Source organism: Bos mutus, chromosome 10 (genome assembly GCF_027580195.1).
Source record: "Bos mutus isolate GX-2022 chromosome 10, NWIPB_WYAK_1.1, whole genome shotgun sequence".
Taxonomy (NCBI): domain Eukaryota; kingdom Metazoa; phylum Chordata; class Mammalia; order Artiodactyla; family Bovidae; genus Bos; species Bos mutus.
Genome location: NC_091626.1, coordinates 49,369,232 through 49,392,366, shown reverse-complemented (window position 1 = coordinate 49,392,366; position 23,135 = coordinate 49,369,232). Strand labels below are relative to the sequence as shown.

Sequence of the window (23,135 nt, the reverse complement as noted above, 5' to 3'; positions counted from 1 at the left end):
AGTCCAACTCCCAGACGTATAAACCAGGAAGGTGAAGACTTGGGCCCACAGCACACAGGGAGTACCCTGGGGCTCTTTCCTCCACTCCTCTGCTGTGAGCTCATGGAGAAACAGGACCCAGGTCAGCTCCCAGTTTTCCCTGTATTGGGGATATTCCCCAGACTTGGGGATCAACTTCATAGCCACAGCCCTGGCATCCTGGCTCCCCAAGACAGCAGTTATCAGCATCTTAGAGTGACTGGTGCCTAGTGACTTGATTTGAAACAGTGAAACTTTTTGGTGGTACTGTCTTATATTACCATGCTGCTAAGTCACTTCAGTTGTGTCTGACTCTGTGCAACCCCATAGACAGCAGCCCACCAGGCTTCCCTGTCCCTGGGATTCTCCAGGCAAGAACACTGGAATGGGTTGCCATTTCCTTCTCCAATGCATGAAAGTGAAAAGTGAAAGTGAAGTCGCTCAGTCGTGTCAGACCCTCATCGACCCCATGGACTGCAGCTTCCAGGCTCCTCCGTCCATGGGATTTTCCAGGCAAGAGTACTGGAGTGGGGTGCCATTGCCTTCTCGGATATTACCATGAAGTATAAATAACTTTCTTTGGAGGCTTTTACTGCCTTTGAGACAAGTATGGCAAAAGTTTAATTTAGAAAGGAAGCCTCAGAGAAAGACACACTTATGGGCAACTTCCAGAAAGGCAAGTCTCCACAGCTACTCTCTTGTTCAGAATGGTTCCTTCAGAGGTAGGGTACCAGCAGAACTAAGGTACCCAACCTCCAGGGACCTGGCAGGAGAGCAAGCTATCCACCATCCCAACTCCCTTCAGCAAACTGGGCCAGATAGGACCATGGCACCAATGGATATCCAAAATGTGTCTCAACTCATGTCTCATACCTCAGATCCATAAACAACAAGAAGAAACCAGTTACTCTAGAATACCATTAGGGGGTACTATAAGTCATATTACATATGCCCCTTTCCTGTTCATATTGACTGAAATCCAAAAACGTCATTGTACAAAATTCTTATTTCACTAAAAAAAAAAAAATTAAGTAGACTATTAAGCAAGGCATAACACTGGCTGCCAAATCATCTCCCATCCAGAAGTACCTTCCGTTTCTTCACCCTCATGTGTTTCGACCTCCCTAGTACAGCAAATTGTTCATCTTTTTTAAGCTCACTAAACTGAGGGTTAACATATTACTGTATTAATCTCATTATAGCGCCTTCTAAGAGCATCAGTGCTTTGGGCTTAAATACCCACCATCTCAGCCCATATTTTGTTTATTTTTGCCAATATAGGTAAGAGTTTGTTTCATTTTATTGCCTGCTTTAAAAAAAATTTTTTTTAGGCTTTATAGCTATCCAAAAATGGGAGATTTCCAAAGATTTATGTTTTTATTGCATTGTTCTGTTTACTAATTTCACATATTACCAAGTTGGCATCCTCCCACGGCTCTGAATGTGGCATCCTACTGGCATCCTTGTTAGCAGTCTGGTGGCCTGAGCCTGAGTGTTTGAGCGCCTGCCTTGGTGAACAGTTTGGGAGCTGCCAACAGAGAAAGAGAATCACCCAGAGAGACAGACATGGCCTGTGCTATTCTGATCCCCAACAGCTCCTGAGTATTAAAATAGCCTGTGAGCGTGAAGGGCTGTGAATCTGGGGAGGCTCAGGGGTGGCAGGAGGGGTGGATGCTGCTGCCATGGAGAGAGGGTTCCTGCTGGAATTGAACGCTGAGGGTATGATGGGGTGATGCATCTTGGGCCCCAGGTGCTGCTTCTGCTTGTGGGGCACAGACAGAGCCTGACTGGATCAGGCAGACAGCTCTGTGTGACAGGCAAGGGATGGAACTCAGTCCCTCAGCTGAATTCAGTACTTTTTTTTTTTTTAGTGAGATCAGTTCAGCCTGCACTTTGTGAATAGAATGTATCTTGAACAGATAGAATCTAGGCCTCCAAGTGTGAGAAAAGAACGGGCTAAATCATTTATCCAGACATTCACGTAACATTTATTGGACTACTTCTGCTTGATGGACACTGCCCTAGGTGTGAGGTTCACACCCTCCGGAGCATCAGTCTTGTTAGCGCCCAGCGCCAGGCACAGCACAGCACAGCAGCACAGGGAAAGGACTGTAGGCCGGCTGGGCTCAGGTGTGAGGGCCACCGTCCCTGGGTGGGAGGAGGCCTTCAGCTGGGACAGACAAGCTGTGGCTCTGCCCCTTCCACCCAGACAGGGGTCCATTGGATTCACCTGTGGGCATGTGGGGCCCGGGCTCCACCCTCATGGAGAGCCAGCTGTGTTGCTGGTACTGTTTGGTTCTCATCTACCTGGCTTTCTTCAGCCAGCTGGGCTAGGGCACAGCCATCCTAGTGAAGACACCCTGTGGCTTCTGATTTCAGTATGACTGCTGACTGACATGGACAAGCAGGGAGGGCTGGAATGGGGGTAAGTGGACCAAGGAGTCTGCTTGTGGGGCTACCTCTGGTTGTCACCTGCCATATCCTGGCTCAGGAAGGAGCATTAGGAGGGAATACTGCCATTTGCCAAGAGACACCTTTGGACACCCTTCCCCTCTTTGTGGTCCCTGCTGCTGCTGCTACTGCTAAGTTGCTTCAGTCGTGTCTGACGCTGTGCGACCCCATAGACAGCAGCCCACCAGGCTCCCCCATCCCTGGGATTCTCCTGGCAAGAACACTAGAGTGGGTTGCCATTTCCTTCTCCAATGCATGAAAGTGAAAAGTGAAAGTGAAGTCACTCAGTCGTGTCCGACCTTCAGTGACCCCATGGACTGCAGCCTTTCAGGCTCCTCCATCCATGGGATTTTCCAGGCAAGAGTACTGGAGTGGGGTGCCATTGCCTTCTCCCTGGTGCTAGGTTATTTGTTATTTGTTACTGTCTCCAGGCCTTTTGTAGCAAAAACTTTGAACAAATTAAAGTCTATCAAGAGAGAATTGGGAGAGGAAATGGGAAAATAGGAGCAGGGGGAAATTATATCATCAAAAAATATATAATCTATTTATTGACAGAGAAAGATATCCTCAGAATGTTAAGTGAAAATGCAGATTAGAAAATAGTGTTCATTGTTCCCATGTTTGTAAATATGAAAGTGCATATGCCTGAGAGAGTGTTTTGAAGAAAATATATACATGCTAACCATTATGCATGATGGTATCATGGGGTGCTTACTTTCTTCCTTTAGCTTATCTGCCTTTTCTGATGGTTCTCAGTGCTCATGTATCATTTTTATAGTAAACTTATTAAAGAAAGAAAATATTTTGAGAAACAGCTCCTCAGTCTCCCCTCTTAAAACAAAACAAGGAGAACAGTATTAAAAATTATGCCAGTGGGTAGTGTTTGTCTCTTTACTCCTGAGAGTGATCTACCATTCAGAATGACTACCTACTTTGTGGATGCTCTAGGGAAAGTAATAAAATTCTAAAGATTTTGGATTAAGATTTTAGATTTTAAGCTCTCAAGACCTTAATGCTATGCTAAGTCACTTCAGTCGTGTCCGACTCTGTGCGACCCCATAGACGGCAGCCCACCAGGCTCCCCTGTCCCTGGGATTCTCCAGGCAAGAACACTGGAGTGGGCTGCCATTTCCTTCTCCAATGCATGAAAGTGAAAACTGAAAGTGAAGTCGCTCAGTCGTGTCCGACTCTTAGCGACCCCATGGACTGCAGCCCACCAGGCTCCTCTGTCCATGGGATTTTCCAAGCAAGAGTACTGGAGTGGGGTGCCATTCAAGACCTTAAAGTAGTTGTTAAATTAAAAAATTACAAGAATGTTCTGTTTTAGGGAATTATTGCTCTTCTACACCAGGAAACATTAAAGAAATTGATTCTTCATTCATCCCTACTCTCAGAATAAACACTAATCACAAGTGGCTTTTATGGACACACTTTACTAACCCTTCAAAAGACCATTCATCCTTGTCTGACATGTAGTGTCTCAGAAAACAGAAAAAGAGAAAGCAACCCAATCCATTTTATGAGGCTAGTTTACTCTGACATCAAAATAAGACAAAGACTATAATAGAAGAAGGTTATAGACCAGTCTCACCTTTGAGCATAATTGCAAAATGCTGACTGTGATATTTACTAATAGATTTCTACAGTATATTAAATGCATGACCAAGTAAAGCCGCTTATCCTAGGAATGCAGGGATGATTCAAATTTAAAAGTCTCTTAATAATTGATTAAGTTCACATATTAAGAGAGACAAGCCATATAATCATCTCAGTAGGTACAAAGAAAGTGTTTGATAAAATTAGATACATATTTTTACCTTAAACAAAGCCTTAGCAAACTAGGAAGAGAAGGAAGGTTCCTTAACTTCATAAGCAGTATCCATCAAAAATCTACAGCAGAAAGTATATGTGGTGGGAAATATTATTAGAAGCAACCCTGTTAAAGTCAGAAATGAGACAGGGATGCCAAATACCACCCTTACTATTCAGTATTGTACTACAGTTTCCTACTAAGGCAATAAGGCAAGAAAATGAAATAGGAGGTAGACAAAAATAATCATTCTGTGCAGGCAATGTAGCTATCCACATTAAAAATTACAAGCAGTGCTACATAAAGTCTATTAGGACTCAGAACTCAACAAAGTTTTTCAACTGGAGACAAATATACAGGGATCAACGGACATGAATTTTAGCCAACTCCAAGAGATAGTGAAGGACAGAGGAGCCTGACATGCTGCAGTCCATGGGGGTCACAAAGTGTGGGACACGACTTAGCAACTGAACAACAGCAACAATACAGGAATCAGTTGGGTTCCCATGCATTATCAATAACCATTTAGAAAATATAGTAGAAAAAAATTACACTTAGAGTAGCAACCAAAACTATATGGTACCTAGAAGTAAACCTAATGAAAGATATGCAAGAGCTTTATGGGTGTGACTGTAAGACCTTATTCAAAGACAGAGAAGACACTCTGATTAAATGGAGATATATCATGCTAATGAATGGGAAGCTTACTATCATAAACATATCAGTTTACCTCAGATGAATACAAAGTGTTCATTTGGTCAAATGACACTAAAATTCATTTGGAAGAGTAAAGGCAAGAATAATCAAAACAATTTCTAAGAAAAATAAAATGGGGGGAACTTCCCTATGGCCAATCAAGACTTACTACGCTGCTGCTCAGCCCTGGGATTTCTTTGGAAGGAATGATGCTAAAGCTGAAACTCCAGTACTTTGGCCACCTCATGCAAAGAGTTGACTTATTGGAAAAGACTCTGATGCTGGGAGGGCTTGGGGGCAGGAGGAGAAGGGGACAACAGAGGATGAGATGGCTAGATGGCATCACTGACTCGATGGACGTGAGTCTGAGTGAACTCCGGGAATTGGTGATGGACAAGGAGGCCTGGCGTGCTGCGATTCATGGGGTCTCAAAGAGTCAGACACGACTGAGTGACTGAACTGAACTGAACTGATGCTGCTGCTAAGTCGCTTCAGTCGTGTCCGACTCTGTGTGACCCCATAGACGGCAGCCCACCAGGCTTCCCTGTCCCTGGGATTCTCTAGGCAAGAACACTGGAGTGGGTTGCCATTTCCTTCTCCAGTGCATGAAAGTGAAAAGTGAAAGTGAAGTCGCTCAGTCATGTCTGACTTCACAACCCCATGGACTGCAGCCTACCAGGCTCCTCCATCCATGGGATTTTCCAGGCAAGAATATTAGAGTGGAATAGAAATAGAAATAATGCCATTGCCTTCTCCGAAGACTTACTATGAGTAACAGTAATTAAGACAGTGTGGTATTGGTGTTGAAATAGACAAAATGATCAATAGAAGAGAGTAAAATACTCAGACCTTTGCAATATGGAACTTGATAAGAAAAAGGTGGCCTGCCAGATCAGTAGCAGGCAGATGAGCTATTCAATAAATTGAATAAATTATGAGGAGAAAAATATACCTTCTACAGCACCCACAAATAAATTCCAAATGGATTAAAGACCTTAATGTGAAAAACAAAACCTTAAAACTTTTGGGAAATATATGAGACTCACTTATTGCCTCATGGCAGGAAATAATTTTTTTTAACACAAAATAAAAACCACTTCCCTGGTGGCTCAGACGGTAAAGAATCTGCCTGCAATGCAAGAGACTTGGGTTCTATCCCTGGGTCTGGAAAATCCCCTGGAGAAGGGAACGGCAACCCATTCCAGTATTCTTGTCTGGAGAATTCCGTGGACAGAGGAGCCTGGTGGGCTATAGTCCATGGGGTTGCAAAGAGTTGGAGATGACTGAGCTACTAACACTTTTACTTCACTTTCACAAAAACCACTAACCATAAAGGGAAAGACTGATAAATTTAACTATAGTAAAAGTTTGAATTTCTATATAGCTGAAGATACCATAAACAAAATTAAAGGGTAATGCTATAGACTGGGAGGAGATTTTCACAAGTAATGTGATCAGCAGAGATTTAGAATCCATAATACATAAAAACTCCTACAAATTAACAGGAAAAAGACACACAATCCAATTGGGTGGGAAATGACCATGAAAAGAAAGTGAAGGTTGCTCAGTTATGTCTGACTCTTTGCAACCCCATGGACTGTATAGTGTATGGAATTCTCCAGGCCAGAATCTGCAGTAGGTAGCCATTCCCTTCTCTAGGAATCTTCCCAAGCCAGGGATCGAACCCAGGTCTACCTCATTGCAGGCGGATACTTTACCAGCTGAGCCACCGGGGAAGTGGGAAATGACTATATGAATAAGCAATTCATAGATGAGAAAAGCCTAAATGCTCAATATACACAAAATATATTGACTCCCAGTGACAATCAGGGAAATGCATATTAAAATGAGGTACCGTTTTGTTCTTAACAAATTGGCAAAAATTTAAAATGTGGATCTGAAGTGTTGATGGGGAAGTGGATCCACAGGAAATTCATACACTGCGGCTGGGAGTGAAAATTAGTGCAGTCTCGCTGGAAGCAATTGGCAGCTGTGGTGCAGGATCTGGTAGTGCTGGCCTAGGTTTAGAACCCAGGAGGCTATTGTGTGTGGGCACAAGGAGATGCGACTGTGGACTTACTTTCTTACAGAAAGTGGAAATAATGTAAATGTCCATCAAGATGAAACATGGATATAGAATATATTCGTGTAAGCAATGAAATGACTAATTAGATCAGTCTTGCAAGAATGAGGTTGAATGAAGAGATGCAGAAGGATCTGTGTAATGTTATACCTTCGTCTGAAGTTTAAAAACACTCTGAACAGTATAATGCTAATGTGTGCATACTCATGAGGTAAACATATAAAAACATGGATGAGAAAAAGACGCATGGACTTCTGAAGCAGTTAGAGCCGAGGAGACAGAAGGGAAAGAAAGTTGAAAACAAAGCGGGCTTCATCTCCCTATGTCTTTGAGGGCAAATTATTAAGATTTATTCCATATGTGTGGTGACCATACAAGTAGAGTTTGTTATATTATTTTCTGTTTTGTCTATATATTTGAAATGCTCCATGGATTTGTAAAAAATTCATTCTTCTGAGGAGAAAACCAGCTCAATCTCCATGTTAAAGTGAGCAGTAATTCAAAAAAGCCTTTAAACTAATTGGTGTTTATCACCTCATGAATGGCAGGTTAGTGTGGTGGGTTGAAGCACAAGACTCTAGGGCAGCCCGAATCCAACTCTGCCACTTCCTAAATGGTGCATTTAAATAGCTGCTGCTGCTGCTGCTAAGTCGCTTCAGTCGTGTCCGATTCTGTGCGACCCCATCGGCTCCCCCATCCCTGGGATTCTCCAGGCAAGAACACTGGAGTGGGTTGCCATTTCCTTCTCCAATGCAGGAAAGTGGAAAGTGAAAGTGAAGTCGCTCAGTCGTGTCCGACTCTTAGCGATCCCACGACTGCAGACCACCAGGCTCCTCCATCCATGGGATCCCCATTTTGCAGTGGTTTCCTTGTATGTAAAATGATGATGATGGTGGTGATCAGTGCCTGCATGTTGAATTGTTGCAAGGATACGATGAGTTACTGTGCATAATGCACTACATACATAGACTCTATTTTTATTATTTTATTCTGCCTGAGTATGACCTGCTGTTCAGGGAGAGACACTAGTTATTCGTTAGATGCAAGAGAGATTGGGGGAGGGGTGAATAAGCTTTGCTTAAAGAAATCATATATCATAGATGTTGTTTTTAGTGATGGTTGCTCTTCTACTGCAGTGAGACAAAAATATCTCTCAGATCTCCAAAATTAACCTGTTGAGTTGGAGATGATTCACCACACACACACACACCCCACCCCAGTGACTTCACAAGTATCTGCTTCAGTTAGTTCTGTTAAGTAAAATTATCACTCATTCACTTTTCAGAGCTAGCTATAAAATCAATATGAAAAACAAAGCCAGAATGCAACTCTGTTCAAATATATAGAATGCCCTCTCAAAATGAAAGTTACATCTACCTTCAAGTTTTGATGAATAGGTGGTATTGTTCTGTCACATCATAAGACTGGCTTTTTGGGGATAATATTTTTTTTAAATGATGAAATGTAAATCTCAGTGCTAGATGGTGATTTTAATTGAGACCTATTTAATTTCTCAAATAAGTGAGAAATCACAGTCATTAGGCAACCAGGGCCAATTTTCTAAAAGCAGATGCAGGGAGGCAAAGATTGCAGGCTTTGTCTAGAGTTGATTTGGCTCAACTTCAGCTGTCTTACTTAACTAGTCTCACAGTTTTAAATGAATTACTTAAATCTGCTGTTCCTGAGTTTCCTCATCTATAAAATAGGACTCACAGACTTCCTTTTGCAGCCCTTTTGTGAGGGTCAAATACATAGCATACACTACCTGGGGTACATAATCTATGCTTGTAGTTAACATTATCTCTGACATGATTATTAATTGAGTTACAAATTCCTCAGTGCTGAAGTGGGTGGATTGGGGGCGTCTAAGACAAAGTGAGATAATGAGCTAGAAGAGCTTACAGCTGACCCTGCCAGATTTCTTCACCTGAAATGATGTTATTTCAAGGCCCAGGGATTTTTTTTTGGAAATGAGAAAGACTCTTCATCTTGAAGGTCATTAAATGCTGCCTTTAAAGTGTACTTATCCAGTGTAAGGTATTGCAACAGTCTGAACCTGCTTTCCTATGAAGACACCTTGTTTTCTCTACCGCTGCTTTCGTATATTTCTCCGCACCCAAAAACATCCAATATAGCTAGGAAATTCCATCATGTCTGGTCCCCCCTGAAAACACTCAAACCCTCATTCCTGACTGCTAGATGAATGAATCTCTAGGACTGAGCAGCCACCCAGGGCAAAGCAAAAATCTGTGACTGTTCCCACGCCTTAGCCAAGGGCAAGATTTTAAGGGCACCCCTTCCCTGGTGGCTCAGATGATAAAGAATCTGCCTGTAATTCAGGAGACCCAGGTTTGATCCCTGGGTTGGGAAGATCCCCTGGAAAGGGGAATGGCTACCCACACCAGTATTCTTGCCTGGCGAATTCCATGGACAAAGAAGCCTGGCAGGCTACAGTCCATGGGGTCTCAAAGAGCATGACACGACTGAGCAAATAACACTTCACTTTCTTTCAAGCCCAAGCTAGAGGCAGGACTCGGGGTGGGTGAAGACGGGCTACTGAGGCACCCTCTCCTCTGTACTTGGTTGTCTCTGACAAATCAGTCCTTCCTCCTCCACCCTCCACCTCAATCCTTGTACCCAAAGCTACCTGTCACTTCCTACCCTCATTTTAAAATAATCCGTTTTCTTGGTGGGAAGGTGGACCACAAAGTAGGGGAGGAGCCCTAGGAGGGCTGCAATGTGGCTCTGATGTGATCCCCAGGAAGCAGTGAGTAGAGACTACACTTCAGTGAGGAATTTGCATTTTAAAGGAAGAACCTATTTATCCCCAGGATCTTTAATTGGCTAATTATTTAAGGAAGCTAGGTCTTTTCACTGTCAACTGCTTGATGGATAGGGACTGGGTCTGAATGGGGAAATGGGAAGCTCAGGGCAGAACATGTCAAGCTGGAGATGCCTGCTGTACAGGTTCGTGTGACCGTCTCCTCCCAGATGCCCCCCGGGACCCTCAGAACTCAGCATTCTCAGGCCTGAAGTCATACTCCCCACACATGCTCTCCCAGATGCTTGTTTGAGTTGGTGGTGCCTTAATGTCCCCCACCCCATGTCTCCCAAGCTAGAAGAAGCACTCAGCCCCACCCCTGACTCATCCATCTCCCCCAAAGTCACCCAGGCTGTTCCTTGTTGCCTCTTACCCTCAACCACAGTACAAGCTAAGATCAAAATCACAATGCGTCTGTCTTGCTGGGCTTCCCAGGTGGCGCTGGTGGTAAAGAACCTGCCCGATGATATAAGGTAGGAGAGGAGATGTAAGAGATGCAGGTTTGATCTCTGGGTCGGGAAGATCCCCTGGAGGAAGACATGGCAACCCACTCCAGTATTCTTGCCTGGAGAATCTCCATGGACAGAGGAGCCTGGCGGGCTACAGTCCATAAGGTTGCACAGAGTCGAACACAACTGAAGCGACTTAGCACTCAGTACTCAGTGTCTTCCAAATTGCCATGACTTCCTACTGCCTTGGGGGATATCTTGAGGCAAGTACAAGTGAATGAAATCAATACTTCAAATAATCTTACTAGAATTTTTGAAATTTTTATAGCTTGTTTCTTGTCTGATCTGATTAGATCATTACTTTTACCTTATAATTTGGCTGTGGAAAACCTCTTTTGATGAGGAAGATAATCATCAGCTCTGCCATGTTCTTGCTACTCACTTGTGCTGGCAAGACTGGTGTATTGTCTTCAGGCCTCAGTTTTGTTTCTTGCAAGAATCTTTTGAAATCATTTGTCCATTTCATAATGGTTAGTTTGCTGCTGCTGCTAAGTCGCTTCAGTCTTGTCTGACTCTGTGCGACCCCATAGACGGCAGGCCACCAGGCTCCCCCGTCCCTGGGATTCTCCAGGCAAGAACACTGGAGTGGGTTGCCATTTCCTTCTCCAATGCATGCAAGTGAAAAGTGAAAGTGAAGTCGCTCAGTTTTGTCCGACTCTTAGCGACCCCATGGACTGCAGCCTACGAGGCTCCTCCATCCATGGGATTTTCCAGGTAAGAGTACTGGAGTGGGGTGCCATTGCCTTCTCTGAATGGTTAGTTTAGTCAGAACTAAATAATATAAGCAGTAAGTCTATTTAACCAAGCACACATAAACATATGCCAAAATAAGCGAAAACTGCTGAAATGGAACAAAGAAATTAGAGATACACACTAAATACTTCCCCACCCCCTAGGGAACAGGGGGATCTTCTCCTCTTTTCTTAGACTGCCACACACCACTGGGTCCCAGGGTCAGCCTGAATGTTAAATATTAGTAAAACTTAATCTATCTCATTAGAAAAAAAGGAAACAGAAATAAAATTCTAATGTTCTCATTTTTCACACCCCCTCATGGTGCCTGGTGGAGGCTGCTGCCCTTCCAAGCCATGGTGACTCACCCAGGGACCCACAGCTGCTTGCTTCTTATTGCAGGTGGTGGAAATTTGGAGACCTTGGGTCTTCTCATGGGCCTCCCAGTGGCTCAAGTGGTGAAGAATCTGCCTGCCAGTAGAGGAGATGCAGGTTTGATCCCTGGGTCAGGAAGATCCCCTGGAGGGGGAAATGACAACCTGCTCCAGTATTCTTGCCTGGAAAATCCCATGGACAGGGGTGCCTGGTGGGCCATAGTCCATGGGGTAGCAAAGAACTGGACACAACTGAGCTACTGAGCATGCATGCACGCAAGGGTGAGCCCAGGGGTTCTGTCCTCAAGGCAGGAGAAGATGACTAGTATAATCAGCTTTTCTGGGTGCCTGTGCAGGTGAGCAGAAGATGGGTGCTCATCGTGAAAGTTCACATTCAGAGTAGTTTGTGGGGCTGCTCCATCTCAAGGAGACTTGCTCAAACTTTATTTCCAACAGCTAAATTGGGAGATTGGGATTGACATATACACACTATTATATATAAAATAAATAACTAACAAGGACCTACTGTGAAGCACAAGGAACTCTACTCAGTACTCTGTAATGACCTATATGAGAAAAGAATCTAAAAAAAGACTGGCCATATGTATATGGATAACTGATTCAGTCTGCTGTACACCTGAAACTAACACAACATTGTAAATCAACTACACTCAAATAAAGCAAACAAAACAAAAACCCAGTGAAGTGTAAGTGATTGAGCGCCAGAAACCTGGACAACCACAGATCACCCTCTGCCCAGCTCTTACCCCTCCTCGGGCCCTGGGGACTCCCCTCCCCTCTTCCTTGTACTCTGGGCCTCCTACTTTGACAGATGGTGCTTATTAAGCACCACAGATTGTTTTTCTCATGGTACCCTCTCCACCCCTAACTTCTACTTAACAATTTTTAGCCTACTCTCTTCCTTGCCATTTTCCTAAGCTATTTACAGAAGTGAAGTGAGATCGTGTGAGCGCTAGCTATTACAGATAATTTTATAATTTTGACACAGCTATCCATACAGCCATATATGTTTTGCTGCTGCTGCCGCTAAGTCACTTCAGTTGTGTCCGACTCTGCACGACCCCATAGACGGCAGCCCACCAGGCTCCCCCGTCCCTGGGATTCTCCAGGCAAGAACACTGGAGTGGGTTGCCATTTCCTTCTCCAATGCATGCAAGTGAAAAGTGAAAGTGTAGTCACTCAGTCGTGTCCGACTCTTAGCAACCCCATGGACTCCAGCCCACCAGGCTCCTCCATCCATGGGATTTTCCAGGCAAGAGTACTGGAGTGGGGTGCCATTGCCTTCTCCGATATATGTTTTACACACAGTCTTTAATCAGAGGTAGAGAAGTTACCAAGTCCTGAGAGTAAGAAGAAAAGAGCCGAGTCTGTCCCCCAGCCCCTCTCTGCCACAGCACACCCTGGGCTGATGCTCAAGAGCTCTTCTCTGGGCTGTAGCTGACAGCTGAGAGCCTGTCATCTTTCATAACCATCATTTATTTTTCCCAGAATGTATCACCTTGCTCTTACCATGCTGAAGCTCATCTGCCTCTTTTCTGCCCACTCACCTTTCCTGCTGTTTATCACCTCCAGCTTGGCATTTCACCATCCAGGAGAGCTTAGTGTTTCTAGAAACGTGGAAACATCACTTGTGCTACAGCTAAACATCATTTATAGAAGTATCAGCTCAGACTGGCCCCAACACTTTTCCATGCAGTAAAAGGCCCACTCAAATGACTTTTGCATTCTCTCTTCAAAATAGTTCATTCCCATTGCCACGCCATTCTCCCAACAGAGTTCTGGTATTTCTCCTTTCCTTGTAATGTTCCAAGGTTGCTTATTCTCAGAGCACTGACTTTATAATCTTTTTATTTGAGCTCCTTTGTCAATCTTGGTTTAAGGAAGCTCTTGTTTTTTTCTACAAGGATGGACTTTGCATCTTTCTCAGTCTCCTCCTTGTGCTAGTCACACAAGCTGCATAATCACCTTTCTATTTCCATTCTCGGAGATTCCCAGGTACCGTAAACAATCCATTACTTTTCATGACTGGGGAATGGGTACTGTTGTTTAAATGTGGTTAAGAGAATTGTCACTGGCTAAAAGAGCCTTTTTAAGGCTTGTATACAGGAAAAAGAGAATAATTTTTGCCATGATCTAGCCTAGATCTTCTTGGTGTTTCCCCCAAACACACACATGCACACTAGTTTGACCTGTTTTCCCAGGTATTCCCAGGGCACTCCTGACCTTGGTTTCCAAGGTTCACGCTCTTCCTCTCAGTCTGCAGTGCTTCTCCCTGGTGAGTCGCCAACATGGTCCCTCTGCAAAAGACGGAGACAGAAGGATGGGTGGAAGGAAACAAGTCCAAGATTTCCACATGAAAAAAGTCTGTCCCAAAGCAATTATCCTCCAATTGAAAATAAATTGAAAAAAAAGTCTGCCCCCCACCCCCAAGCCCTCCCTTGGTGCACACACTCTCCCTTGAATCGTGTGCCTGTTGGAAAGAGTATCGGCTCGCCAGCCCTCCCCCTGAGAGTTGTTAAAGTTGACCAGATTGGTGTCTTGATGCTATTTCATCAAATAAATAATAAAACTACACAGTTATCTTTACTACAGGACTTTTCAGAGCCTTTAATAAGCTGTCTGGTGTGGCACAACATCAAAAGCCAGCCACAGTATATAGTCATCTACAAACTCATTTAGCTGACCACAAAATCTCCTCCCCTGCAACATCTGACAGGACCAGTGTTCTGTAAGATACATGTTGGGGCATGCCGTGATTGGTGGGTCCTACCTTCAGTAGGTTGGAATCATGCTAAATGTTAGGGAGCTTGTGATTGCTGGCCCTCCTTCTAAAGATTTTAGTACTGACAGTTTGGAGTAGACTGTGGGAATCTGCTTGGTTGCTGTTTTTTTCTTAAAGTTTCTCTTATAATTCGATGATCCGTAATCCCTCTGCTCTAGCTTCTTGATTGTTAGGCTTCAGAGATTCAATACCTGTGACCCTCCTGAGGGCTCAGCATAGAAGCTTGTACCACAAGTCCCTTTGTAGGTAAATAACATGTTCTTTTACAAGAGAAATTGCTGAGAACATATGTGGGAAACCACCCAAGGCCTTTGTGATTTGGGGGAAATTGCTGGCCTATTTCGATGACTTTAGAAACCACCTCCTGATATTGTAGCCATCCCCACCTATACATTCAAGAGCCCAGAGCTTCCACCAGCTGTTCTCACTCATGCCAATTTGGGCTGTTTCACGTGTTAAAGTATTTTGTTTCGTTTGTCTCTACCCTGCCTCCCTGCAGGACCATATTCAGAGTAGGACCCAATTATATATTGGGGAAAGAGGGGAGGACATCCCCCACAGCACTTCTACAGAATTGAACAAAGAGTAAATGCTCAGTAATTGCAGAGAAACCAAGGGACAAAGGAAACCTTGGCCCAAAAGAGACCAAAAAAGGTTAAGATTGACTCTAGAATTAAAAAGCAAGTAGAGAAGTGTGGTGTGTGTGCCAACAAGAGTAAGCATCTTACCCTGCTGAGATGATAGCAACTTCAACATTGTTCTTCATTTTTTAGGTCAATGATCTATGTATCATTAGTGGCTCAGGAAGAGGGTAACCAACTTGTCCCAATTTTCCTGGGCTTTTCAAATTTTAGCACCAGAAGTCCACCATACAGGAAACCCCTCAGTCCTGGCAACTCAGGGCAGTTGGTCACTCTACTCAAAAAACAGAGTTTGGCAACTAGATAAAACTGGGAAATGCTTTACCACCCTCTGGGTTTCCTTAGTGGCTAAAGTGATAAAGAATCCACCTGCCAAGCAGGAGACATGGGTTCAATCACTGGGTTGGGAAGATGCCCTAGAGAAGAAAATGGCAACCCACTCCAGTATTCTTGCCTGGAAAGTCCAATGGACAGAGGAGCCTAATGAGTCCATGGGGTCAAAAGAGTGATAGAACTTAGTGACTAAACAAGAACACGTCCACACTCTACTCACCTGAATTAGTTTCCTACAGCTGCTATAACAAATTACCACAAACTTAGCGATTGAAGACTATATAAATTTATCGTCACACAGCTTTGGAGATCAGACATCCTGAATGAATTTTATAGGTCTGAAAACCAATGTGTCAGCAGGGCTGCGTTTTTTCTGAAGGCTCTAGAGGGTAATCTGTTCCCTTGCCCGTTTCGACTTCTAGAGGCCACCTGTGTTCCTTGACTGATGCAGTTCTCTCTCCCATCTTTGAAGCCAGACATTACATCCCTTTGATCCTCTGCCCCCATCATCAAGTCTTTCTTCTGACTCTCTCTCCCCTTTTCACTTATAAAGAGTCTTGTAATTGCATCAGGTTTACTGGCTAATCTGGGGTAATTTCTCCATCTCCAAATTCTTAACTTAGTCATATCTATGAAGTCTATTTTACCAGGTAAGGTAGTACATGCACAGATTCCAAGACTAGGATGTGGACATTTTGGGGGGGTCATTATTCTACCAATTATACCCACCCCTCTCTGACAGCTGATAAAACACCTTAATGTTTTAAAGAAATATTTTTAAAGTCTCATAGTAAAGAAATCTGTTTAATATTGCTTAATCTAGTGTTTTCCAAACCTTTTTTGATCAAGAAATTCTTTATTCAGGGAGTATTATGCTAAGTAAAATAAGTCAGAAAAAGACAAATACTGTATGATACCCATTATACATGGAATCTAAAAAATACAACAAACTAGTGAATATAACAAAAAAGAAGCAGACTCACAGATATAGAGAACAAACAATCAGTTACCATAGTAACCTTCTTCCTTGGGAGAGGGAAGGAGGAGGGACAAAATAGGAGTGGGGGATTAACAGGTATAGACTGTTATGTATAAAATAAGCTACAAGGATATATTGTACAACACAGGAAATTTAACCAGTATTTTATAATTATGGAGTAAAACCTTAAAAAAAAAAAAAAAAGAAACTCTTTATTCCTCCAAAAAGAACAGCACTTAACATCTCATGGAACAACACTGCTCTTATAAAAGAGCAGGATTCAAATTGGTGTGTGCACCATGGAGAGTCCAGAAACTTTCCATGCAATGAGCAGATGAGGAGAGTTTTGATATCTAAGTCCAACTCCTCTTTCTCACTTCAATAATCTTCTAAATTCAACTGTCAGAACAACAATCTGAGGTCAAAGTGCAGGGAACCTTCCTTCTTTCCACTGGTTCAATCATGGAGTTCCCACCCATAAAGAATCTTATTGGAACAAATATGAATACATTTCACTGGCATGCAAAACCTGGTCAAAGTGATGACGTGCCCCTACTAATCTCACTTGGAGGTACATGTCCAATAAAACTACTTTTTATGTTTAATATTTATAACAGTTTAATACTTCTACCCAAAATAATTAGAATGATAACTTTTTAAGGAATTTCTTTAAGGATTGGAGATTTTGATCACTAGAATTATCTTTTAATTTAAATCTCAATTTTTATGTATCCTTTGGTTATAGAGAATTATGGATGGCTTGATCAAATAAAACATTTTCAAGCATAAAAACAGATACTAAGTTAAAGTTCTCTGTATGTCATAGATATACAATTTTAAGTAGGAAAAAAAACCAATGTAGCAGCTCTCATTTTTAAAGGAAAGCTTGCTCCTGTCAATTTCAAATGGACAATAATGGATGTTATATCACTGTGGTGTGTGCTGTGTACACTGGACACTTTTAAAAGAATAACACATTGATTTTAAAGTATCAATATTTAAAATATCTAGACATGTAATCTATTTTGAAAGTATAACTGTTTAACCATAAGGTGAAAAATACTTGTTGTCAAGTTAAAAAATATGCAAGGAGGTACTCGCTTTTCAAAATTCTTATGGAGATATAAGAGCAAAAGGTGTGATGGCCCTTTGGAATCTGAAATACATCAGCTTACCACAGCTCTCAGGGATAAAGCCATGAAGTGCCTGGCTCAGAGCCAGTGTTCCCTCATTCAACAATAGCTGCCAAGGGCCGCCTGGGTCCAGCGGGCCCACTGAGTCAGTGGGGCTTGGACACAAACCCCTGTTCCCATAGAGCTTATATTCCAGCAGACACATAGTTGGTCAGTTGCTTCTGTGCTGCATTTCTATAGTGGTTCTTCAAATATCTTCTCAATTTTGGGGAACTGTGTCTACAAAGAAATGACTCATTTTTTGATATTCCAGAACAGATGCATCTGGATTCCATTGTTCCCCAACAGAATAACCACCTAGGGAGGCATACAGTTATTTTGGTGACAGAGCCAAAGCTTAAAAGTCTTTAAGTTTCTCCTGTGGAATTGACTTCAAAGCATGCAGCACAATCTTTTAAATATCCTTAATGCTGGTAAATATTTGTACGGGGAGGAGGAATGTGATGTTTTGGAACAAAGGTTATCTACACAAAGGTCTGATGACCATGGCAGATGATCGGTCTGGGCAAGAATATTGTCTCCAGCTCTGGAAGGGCATTAATCTCACAGTAAGGAAAAGTCAAAAATTGCTATCTCTTCCCTTCACACTGAGGCTGAAGGGAAAATCCTGGCTGTGTCAGGGTCACTTACTCTGAAGTTACTTGAAGAATCTATGTTCTCAGACATTCAGAAGAGCCTTCTGGGGCCATGGGAGACCCATGGTGCCTGCTTCTTTAGTTCTACTGATCCCACTTTAGTGACCCCACTCCAGGCCATGCTCCTGAGGCTGACAGCTAGAAGAGGTCCATGAGCAGGAGTAGCTGTCCTGGGAAAACCCAGGGCTGAGCTGGGAGGGAAGGAGCCAGTCTATGAAGGAGCATACGGGTGGAGGAAGAGCTGGGGCCTGTGTCTGAATTGTGTTTGAGTATTTACTGAGTCCATGTTTGTGAGACTTATGCACCCAGGGATTAATGGCATTCCATTGAGGGATGAATCCAGGGTGAGCAGAGGGGGTGGGATTGAGATGAGGAGGGGCCAGAGAGGATTGCAAAAGCTGGTATATGTAGCCATCTGGCTGTCCATGCTGCCTGCCATTTCCATGCAGCCACAGAGTGCTGGAAAAGAACTCTTGGGATCCTAGACAGCCCTCAGTTCTCAAAGGGAAATTTATACTGCAGAATTTCTCTAGCATTTAATTTAACAAATGCCATTCCATCCCTGTGCCCAGAACGTAACTAGGTGCTTTGGGAGATGCTGTCTCTGTCCTCAGGCAACTTGATTCTCCTTGGGAAGATAAGAAGGATACACATACATACTGTTGAATGAAGATGGCCAATGGGTTTCATTTCATATACCAGTTTCAGCTAACTGGTAACTTCATGGCGTATTCCATCCAGTCTAAGACCCCATCAATTACAAGAGGCTATTTTATATACTCTTAAGAAAGAAGAAAATGTTTCCAATTAAATTACAAATGATTGCTTTCTTACTGGTTAGAGTTTTGTGTCCAATTTCTTATTAGAAGATTCTTTTTAGACTTTCTTATACATAGTGTTATTTCCTTTAACATATATTATTCTCATTTGTTCATAAAGTGGAAAGTATGGGAAATAAACTGGGTTTGGTTTTTCTACATTTCCTCACATTCAGGGTACTACTTGGCGGAAGCATCTTTGCTCAGAGCATTGATGTCTGTGTTTCCCACACAGTGTAGTTCTCAGTCATCAAGAGCATTGGTGAGGCAACATTTCTTTCAAGAGTACTCATGACTTTTATTTCAAATCTCTGTCTCCTATTGTGTAAATTGATGCGCACACAGGTAATGCAACCATAGCACAACTACCACCTGGCAACAGTGACTATAAGACAGATCACTATTTCCAAGACATCAAATGTGAAAAAATACATCTTAGACTCAATGAATATGGATTCTAAGACTCAGTCAAAAAACACTCCCATGATCAACTACCCAGGTCTGTCCTAGGAATGGGGCTGGCACTGGTGCTACATTCTTATCACTAAGCAATAATTTCCTCCTGTAAAGTTGCAAAACTGAATGGTTTTCATTACAATAATTATTGTAGGGAGTTTTCCATGAGCAAATAGATTCAAGGAGGCTTTCTGCAGGAAGTAGGTCAAAAGAATGAGATCTGGCCTGGACATGAGAAGACCATGTCCAGAAAGGAAAAAGGACAATTTAAAAGGTTCAAGAAGGTACACAGGCATATCATGTGGCAAGGACAGTGGAGTAACCAGGCTAGGGTGGGGTTTCATAAAAGAGTCATGGGTTACAAAGGCATGAATTTTTGCCCTAAGAACATAAGTTCAAGTTAGTATATTTCACTTGTAGAAACCTAATCAAAGGTTCTCCTATTTATATAACTCTTATTTCTTTTCTTACCATAGGTCCTGATGTTTTTAGTTCAAAGAACCTTGCCCTTCAAGCCCAGAAGAAGATTCTGAGCAAAATAGCCAGCAAAACTGTGGCCAACATGCTGATTGATGATACCAGCAGCGAGATCTTTGATGAGCTCTACAAAGTCACCAAAGAGCACATACATAACAAAAAGGAAGCCCACAAGATCATGAAGGACTTAATCAAGGTGGCAATCAAAATCGGGATCCTCTACCGGAACAACCAGTTCAGCCCAGAGGAAGTTGTTATAGTGGAGAAGTTTAGGAAGAAGCTGAACCAGACCGCCATGACCATCGTCAGCTTCTATGAAGTGGAATACACCTTCGATCGAAACGTGCTCTCCAAGCTCCTACATGAGTGCAAGGACCTGGTGCATGAACTGGTGCAGCGACACCTGACACCCAGGACCCACGGGCGCATCAATCATGTCTTCAACCACTTTGCCGATGTGGAGTTCCTCTCCACCCTTTATAGCCTGGATGGAGACTGTAGGCCCAACCTCAAGAAGATCTGTGAGGGAATCAATAAACTGATAGATGAAAAAGTCCTCTGAATGCCTTCCCTCCTCCTGGACTTCGCTGCATTCATGTTAGGGCACCCAGTGTGTTCCACATGAGAATCAGGAAACAAGAAGAAACCCTTGTCAAAGATGCCTATGTCTGTTTTGTTCATCCCTCTGATGTTGATGCTAGATTGAGCTCAGGTGTGTTTATCCTCTGAGCTATCTGCTGAGGTATGTACTTAAAATCTCCTTTGTTTGCAAGCCCAAAGGACGTCTTATCTCTCCTGAGCGGAAAAGCCACCCTGCTCACCAGGGTGGGCCCAGTTCACCTTGTGGAGTGGAAGGAGCCCTGGACCAGGGGTCAGAGTACACAGATTTGGTTCGCAACTCCATCAGTTATGACTTTGTTCTCTGGATCCTGGAACCACTGTGCCTGCCTGCCTACCTCCCAGGGTTGCTGTAAGGATCAAGTGAGACTATGTTCATGCTTTTAATAACTCTAATATGAGGTCTTACTAGTTTCTCTTTGGCATGTTGTGGGGATCAACCTGGATCTAGACTATCAGGCAGTGGAGAAAAGAACAATAGTTTCTAATGGGCTGGGTTTGCAATCTGTGTCGAGATGTGCTGTTTCAAACACACAATTTCATTCATAAAAACAAATCTAAAGGTGTGAAAAAGTAGAGCAGCAAAGTGGAAAAATGTTTTTCAAGTCTTAGATGTGCAGGTTTATGGTCCTGCAGAGGGGAAATTTCTGGGGGGTGGGGGAGTAGAGAGAGAGTTTCCCACCCACGAGGCAGAAGCAGAGAAGAACTGTGCTCACCCTGCTCCTGCAGGACAGGCCTTCCCCATCTAAGGGGCACCATCAAAGAGGCACAGGGAAGGTTTATCCCAGCATGCACAGGAGAGTTGGCCTGAATGAACCCCTGTCTGTCTTTCTTGGTCTTTCACAGTCATTTTGTGCTGTTTATTCTGGTTTGTTAATAAATTGGAATTATCCTTCAAACAAGATGTTTTTGAGTTGTGATTCAAAAGTCAAATTCCTTGGAGTTTGATATGGTGTTAAGAATGATGGGATTGAAAGGAGGAAGAAAATAAAGAGTAAGAGCTTTCCACTCAGACCTGAAGGGAAAGTAGCCCCTGGGGGAGCAGGTATAGGCTGAGACCTGTGCCCTTGCTCAGTGGGGAGCTATTGTGACCTCCTTCCCCGTGTGTCTTAAATCCTCACATTCACACAAAGTATTTAATGCCTTATAATGTTGTCTGGAGGCCATCACCTTAAGAGACTTGCCCATCCAGCATCACCTCTGTCCTGTTATGCTTCTCTGATATCTGATAATAATGCAAAAATACTACCATTAGCTCAAGCCCCATGATTCATGCCCGCCCCATGGCCTCTCTCTGGCAGGAGCATCAAGAGATGGTTTGTAGGCGAGTGTGAAAAGATGGCAGCTGAACATACTGTGGCCATTCAACCCCAACTGGCTCTCATGTCAACATCAGTATAAAGCATCCAGTTAAGTTCTTCAGCCACCAGCACTCAAAATTAGTTCGTAGGAAAGATGTCTAGTGGGTAACAGGGAGTAGGTAAGTCAGCCCCTGTCTTTCTGTTTGACAAACGTGGCTCAGCCCCTCTTCATAGTCCCAAGGACCGAACAGTGATGGCCTGTGCACATTTGGACTGGGGAGGCCATTGGTCATTTAGGCAGTGCCAGTGGAAGGGCTTCCCTGGAGGCTCAGTCGGTAAAGAATCCACCTGCAATGCAGGAGACCTGGGTTCGATCCCTGCATCAGGAAGGTCCCCTGGAGGAGGGCATGGCAACCCACTCCAGTAGTCCTGCCTGGAGAATCCCATGGACAGAGGAGCTTGGTGGGCTACAGTCCATGGGGTCGCAAAGAGTCGGACATGACTAAGTGACTAAGCACAGCACAATGGAAGCTGCAGGTGACAGGCTCCTTCCTGCCCACATGCCAACTAGGCAGCCAGCAGCCCAGCACTAGCCAAATTTTCACATATTGCCCTCCATGCCTGCCTTGGTGTACTTGTCTGATTAAGCACCACATTCTAATATGACGGGTGGCTCTAGAAGCAGGTTCTTTTTCGCTAAGTAGGTGGACCTACCCAGAGAGCTCAACCCTGCCAAAGGAATAGGCAGAACTGTCTCCTCTTCATCTGAGACAGCAGGGAAAGAAGGCGGGATCCCCAGTCACAGAGAACTGCAGGTTCTCCCCCCTCCACGTGTCACAGCATGGTGGGGGCACAGCAAAGCTGAGCAGTTTCTGAGCCACCAGCCTCAGAAGGAGGGGTCCTCCTTGTGCTGGTCAGAAAAGGATCAGCACTTCCACAAACAGATCTCGGCAAGCACAACGCAGTGTAGACCAAAACATTCTACCACCTCTGGCTTCCCCACTGAGGCAGCCAAGCAAGGGGCACTCTACCTCGAGGCCAGTGGGGTATATTTCCACCTTATCAACAATAGCCACAGGGAGCTGAGCTACCCAGGCATAAGTAACCCACCACAACTCTAAAAATAGTCAATGCCTACCCTCCATCCCCAGTATACCTTTCAAACACACCACTGGCATGTAAATTCAAGTGGTGGGTGAATTTCATCAACCAACTAAAAAGCTACACATTTCCAATATTTTACATAACAATCTAGTGGCCAAGGAATCTCATTACTGGTTTATCTGACAACTCTAACCACATCACTTAGTGCCCCTAGAAAGCTGTTTTGGTTGAAAACAATGTGACAGAGACCAGCAGATGCTTTTAAAAACAAGACTCTTAAGAT

General features: G+C 43.6%; 1 protein-coding gene across 1 annotated transcript in view; it reads left to right on the top strand.

Annotated features, from left to right (window-relative positions):
* Positions 1–21,341, top strand: part of TNFAIP8L3 (TNF alpha induced protein 8 like 3) — a 45,549-nt gene extending 24,208 nt beyond the window's left edge. Inside the window, exon 2 of the mRNA XM_070378521.1 lies at positions 19,829–21,341. Coding sequence (XP_070234622.1) covers positions 19,829–20,391 — 563 coding nt within the window. The 3' untranslated portion in view covers positions 20,392–21,341. The remainder of the gene's footprint in view (positions 1–19,828) is intronic.
* The last annotated feature ends 1,794 nt before the right edge of the window (positions 21,342–23,135 follow it).